The sequence below is a fragment of the Equus przewalskii genome, chromosome 19, assembly GCF_037783145.1.
Source record: "Equus przewalskii isolate Varuska chromosome 19, EquPr2, whole genome shotgun sequence".
Lineage (NCBI taxonomy): Eukaryota > Metazoa > Chordata > Mammalia > Perissodactyla > Equidae > Equus > Equus przewalskii.
Window position 1 is genome coordinate 23,807,183 of NC_091849.1, and position 6,000 is coordinate 23,813,182.

Consider the following 6,000-nt stretch of genomic DNA (forward strand, 5'->3'; position numbering starts at 1 on the left):
ATTGCCTCTTTTGATAAGAACATCCAAGGTTACATAGATGTTTCTAGATTTTAGAAATTTACATTTGAACTACTCTGTCAGTTGACTTGTATCACTTGATTACTAACAAAGCACTGTTGATGCGATACAATGTTCTTTCTTCAAGAGGCCACTAAAAGCACTATATACAGCACACAAAGAGACCACCCCCCAGTACCACACTCATCATCCAGTAAGGCTTTGAATTAAAATGAAAAGAGGATGAAGACAGAGATAAGCCAAATCATAGGAAGGCAAGAAATTCTGCATCTGTCTCAGATTTTTCCATGACCCCTTTGGCTTAAAATTCTCACTGTGATGGGCTGCAGCAAATTTTGATGGAATTAAATAGGACCATCTTGTATTTGCTTTTCTGCCTTGATTTCTTGAAATACTGACAGGAGCCAAAAAAGTAATTTTTACAGGAGCTTCAATTAAAGTGGTTTTATATATAATATTTTAATTTTGTTTTGTTAGTGCCGATTCCTAGCACTTGCCTGTCTTCAGCTGTGAGAACTACATAGCAGTCTGCTTTCTGAATAGCTCCTGGTTAACAAATAGCATTTAGCAGAGCAATTCTAGTGAACTGTGGTATGCACTTTCCTTTAAGTCTTTCAAGAGCAGCTTTGTTTATGCTGAAACAACTTTCTTATTCTCCTAAATCCTGTATCTGTGAAACAAACAGAGGCTATTGTTCTCAAAGCATGCTGCATATTTTTATCATGATTATTATGTTTTAATTGTGTGACTATTTTAATATTGATTTGACAGATAAGATGCTTGCTTTCTTTTCCTAGAAATATTTGTAACTACGTCTTTTGAATTTCATATAATTTCCTCTCTATATTTAACTATAATCTCTGATGTTTTCATTCTAGCGTGTCCTATTTTCTTAAAGAAAATAGTTGGTTTTGGCTTTGTATGCATTCTAATGTATCCTGCTTGTACAGGCCATCTTATTCTGAGATTCCTTTTATATATGACTTGGTTCTTCCATAATCCAAGCTATAGCCAACACATATTTGGCTGTGGCTTATAGTGTATAAGCCAGTGCTCTCTTCCACTTTTTTCACCAGATCTGGGTTCCACTACCCCTATATGAGTTCTTCAAAAGAAATTTAACAGTTGGTTGGCTTTTTTGGCTCTTGCAGGAAAGTATAAAAAATGAGGGTCGACTACTGAATATTATTTTAAGGTCATCATAATGTTTTCCTCCTGGGAAACATGGATGTCAGCAGAGCTGAAAATGGAGAAAAGCTCAAATTTTCATATGAATTTCTAATTCTGAGTCTATATGCGTGCTTCAGAAGCTTTAAAATTAGCATATATATTTGCATATATATATATATATGCGAAGTCAAATCATCTGCAAGAATGACAGATTTCGAGTTTGAGCCTCTCTGCACCAATTATTGCCCTGTAGACGGGATGTGAATATACATGGAGTTTTTGTGTTGAATTAATTACCTGTTCACTTACTCAAGTATCTTTTATAATTTTTATGGTATGTGGAGTGGTAATAGATGTATAGAGACGCTCCAGCACTTTAACTGTGTGAATACTTGCACTGAAGGAATGTAGGAAAACAATCTGAATTTTTTTTTTCCCCTGTATAAAGTCAGGTATTAAATCAGAGTGCCTAGGAGAATGTTCCTCTGAATTAGTAAAAAGTGTGAATTTTATAAATATTTTAAAATAATTTCTGGCGTTTTTAAGTTTCAAGCAGACATAATCTTATTTAGACTATCCATTAATCTGAGCCTGACCAAAGCTACTTCAATATAATTGGAATTAGCATCCTAATGATATGCAATCAAATAGATGCTGCCTAAGGGCTGAAAAACAAGCTTGGCGAAGCACATTTCCCCTACAAAGTTGTTTGGACTTGTGACCTGGGCTAATAAGAAGGCAAGAGGCTGGAGACCGAGCGCTTTGGCTTCCAAACTCAGCCACTTTAGTTGTCTGGCTTCAGTTGCTTGATCTCGCTATGCCTCAGTTTTCTGTCCGTGAATGGTGCCTCCTGACAATACTAAGGAAATGTCAGCCTGGTACTAGTCTCACCATCACATTCACATTCACAATTGGCAGAGTTTAGTTAACGAAAGTGAACATTTTTAGAATGAATTTTTAAATAGTGTTGCTACTCTAGTGAACTGCTTTGACAGGTCTCTAGAAAGAACATATCATTATTCCTCTCAGTGACTGTGTTGGACAAATTCAAATTTTTGCATTCATGACTGGTAACAGGTCTATGTCACCAACCCAGAAACCAGCCTGTTAACTTGTTAGTGTTTGCTGAATCCTCCCAACTGCCCTTCTTCAGCTCGCTCCCTCCCCGCCCCCCAGCCCTGGAGGACTCAAAAGCCAGTGTCACTTGGATGGAGACTGGAGGACGGTGTACTTTTTGCAGGAAGATTTCTTATATTGGATTCCTCTGAATTTCAGTTAGCTCTGCTACAATGACCCTGGACCAGGGTTATCTCGGTTTTTATCCATGACATAAACATTTTGATGGCATGAATTTCTTCATTTTTAGAGAGGACTCTGATGTCATATCATATAACATGAGTTAGACCTGGGATTTTGAGGAAGCTAAAAGACTAGGAAGGATGAAATGCTTTTTTAATCTAAGAATTTAAGCAAATATGTTTGCTCTGAAGGCAAATGAGCAATGTGTGACCATATTTGTTTCTTCCTTTGAACCTGTCGAGTTGGAAATTTATTTTGAGTCACTTGACGTAGAGGAACACTTATTTTGGTTTTAAAATGGAATGAATAAAATTTTCTAGCAGATTTTACTAGTGAGGCTCTATTTTGAGGTTAGATTATTGCAAAGTGTCTTCAAGATAAAAATATTATAAATCTTCTTGACTTCCTCCTGTTTATAGTACATATAGAAATTGAGAACTTAAAGGCCTCTTTGTGTATTACTATCAAATTGGTTTTATGATATAGGGAAAACTATTTATAGAAAATTATTTACCTTTTTCCCAAAGCCTGGCTTGTTAACAACTTTCAAAGGACCAATCAAACAAGTACATTTAATTTTTTTACTCAGTTCAAGCTAAAAAAATAAAAATCAATTATAATATTTATTCATTGCTTTTCTCCTCTATCTGAGACTTTACTCACAGCTGTTGGGTAAAAAGTCAAAATTTAAAAAAATAACATACTTTTTTGATAAGATTTAAAAGGTTTATCCTTTTCAGAATTTTGGGTAATTTCCGTTTAATGTAATTCACTAAAAATTTAATTTTTTATTGTCTAGAGATCAGCATCTGGCCCAGACAACCAAATGGCAAGAGAAGTACTTTATTATGTTTGCATTTTGACTACTAGGCTTCATGAGCTTTCACTTCCTGAAATGTTAGTGGATTAAACATTTGAATAACTAGTTCCTGGCAAGATGAGTTTTTTAGCATAATGCTAAAATCAAAATGATTAGAAGCATAAATGAATCCTATTGTTTTTCCAGGACTGTGCTCCTGGTTGGATCATTTGAACTTCTGAGTGATGAGGCAGCTGCACGTCTTTTTCAAACCACACGAAGTGTGGGCGTTTGGTAGTTTTAGTGGAAGTGATGTCTGTACAATAGATGTTATGAGTAATATTTAATAACCTTTAGTAGCCGTGCTGGAGAATGACATCTGAACCCTTTCCCAAGGTATAGTAGCAGTGAAGCTATGATCTAGTTGGAAAGAACATGGGCTTTAGAGAGAGAGATCTAGTTTCTGGTCTTGGAATTCTGCAATCCTGATTCCAAGAGTCAAAACCTTCCTTACAGGGTAGTTGTGAGGAACAGCAATAATAAAATCGAGAGTGCCTGACATGGCCCATCTCAATGGCTAGTTCCAGCAATTGTTCTCCCATCCTTGCCTTGTAAAGTCTCAGTGGATCCTTCAATATTTATATGTAATCAGAACAGGCAACAATAACGGCAATTCTTCTGCCTAGTGGCTGGTTCCAAAAGGATTGAATATGCTATGGGCAGTACTAATTCATTTTCACAGACTTTTAAACTATTCATTTCCTAAAGAGTGAAACTGACTTTTTTTGTGACACAGAAAGGTCTGACAGAGATCTGCTGGGGCCTTTCCTTATATCCTGTCCCAAAAGCAGAGAGGGTCAACCCTGAATGGTCTGCAGAAGGCATCGAATGGAACATCTGTCCAGCAGTGCCTCCTCAAGGCTGTGTTTGCCCTGTTCTTTCTGCTGCAGAAGGGGGCCGCTATGACTGAGGAGGTCGCCTGGCACAGAGCAGCTTCAGAGCTCTCCTCCTTCCTAGCATCTCCCTTCACTTCCTCTCAATCCTCAGCTTCTGGGGTCCTCCCCCTCAGATTCTCAGCCACATCTATGAGAAGTTTACCCTCTCATAGACTGGGTTCTTTATGTTTTCTTGTATTAATTTGTTTCTGTTTTTGTTGGTTTGTAATTTCTGTCTAGAGTCTCTAAACATAATTAAGTTGTTTCTGAGAGAGTTTACCCTGAACCCTCCCATTCTTAAAGGCCCCTGCATCTCACCCCATCATTGGTCAGGCCATGGGTATTACCTATTTGATAATGACTTCTTCCCTTTCTGTTTCAGCTTCAAGGAGAAGCTGGGGCCAGCAGGCCCAGGAGAATCCAGAACAGAAGCAATGGTCCTCCAGTAAAGATGGCCGTCAAGGCAGCAAATCTAGTGACTCCGGGGAAGAAGCAGAAAAAGAGTTTATTTTTGTGTGAAGGTCATCCGTGCTGAAGTCTTCTTGTGCAGGGTGCTTTTGTTAGCCATCAGAGAGGAACCAAGGGCAACACTTCTTCCTACTTGCTAGGCGCTCTTCTCTTGGTGCTTTTCTCTTTTCCTTTTTCCTTTGCTTTTTTTTGGAAAACAGAAACAGATCCATTTCTTGGTAATCAAAGCACATTTGTTTGGTCTTCTCCCAACCCTTGCCATTTGATTTCTAAGCATTCCTTCATATGCCTTCCACAAATGCCAGCAATTATCCCCTGGGCCCTACTTGAATTTCTCTGAGGCAGCTACAGTTTGCCCTGCAAGATGAGTTTTTGGAGAAAAAGTTAACTGGACACACACACAAGTAACGCCATCCAGCTGACTGGGGTACTGCTGCATGTACCTGTGTCAAGTCTGCACTCGACTCCATAGAGCGATTTATTCTTGAGGTATGCAATTGCACATTATAATTATATTAACAGAGCACACTAATAAATAATTTGTATAAATTATATATATTAGATCTTGGGTATGGTTTTTACATTCTCCCATGGGGAACTTCTTCCTTCCTGATGTGGAATTGTAAATTTAAACTTGGTCGGTGACCTTTGCAATACCATCAACAAGCACAGTGAAGAACAAAGTGAAAGAGGCCCACGGCTGGTTCTACCAGGTGCCCAGATTAATGTATATAGTTGATTGGAATGAGGTTTTATGAATATTCGTGTTTTTTTGAAGGCCTTTAATTTCTGTCTACATATTAGCTTTTAACGTGTGATTTTAAGAGAGAAAGCTTTGACACCTGTAAAAAATCAAAATACTACTCTTTTTAAGACATTTCACGAATATTCACTTACATTACAGGCTGAAGCTATTTTATTCATATGTATATTTATACCAATAAAATGATTTTACAAGCGGAATTTTGACCTTCTCCAGTTACTTTTTCTAGTTAGGATTGGCTTGTGGTAATGAACTTTCTTTGGTTTCCAGAATCCAAAATAATCACGGTTCCCAGATAATCAAACCTGTTACATTCAAAATAAATGTAATTTGCTAATTCCATTACCTTTGGGAAGAAGATGAATTTTATCAAAAGGTTATCATATTATGAGTTTGATCCAGCTCTCATTACCTCAAATCAGGGGTCATTTAAGGGATGCAAGCGTGAACTATGAAGTGTGATTTGAAGAGTCGCAAGCAGTGTGGTTGTCTGTTGGAAAAAAGAATCATAGAAGGTGGGGCTTGTGTGACATGACTGTTTTCCTCAT

General features: G+C 37.5%; 1 protein-coding gene across 24 annotated transcripts in view; it reads left to right on the plus strand.

Annotated features, from left to right (window-relative positions):
• CARMIL1 (capping protein regulator and myosin 1 linker 1) overlaps positions 1-5,652 on the plus strand; it is a 312,501-nt gene extending 306,849 nt beyond the window's left edge. For all 24 annotated transcript variants that reach the window (XR_011529654.1, XR_011529655.1, XM_070584187.1 and 21 more), the window contains one exon: positions 4,604-5,652. Coding sequence is in view for 22 of the 24 variants with exons in the window: in XM_070584187.1 (XP_070440288.1) it covers positions 4,604-4,740 (137 nt within the window). In the remaining 2 variants the exon portion in view is untranslated. The remainder of the gene's footprint in view (positions 1-4,603) is intronic.
• Positions 5,653-6,000: the final 348 nt, after the last annotated feature.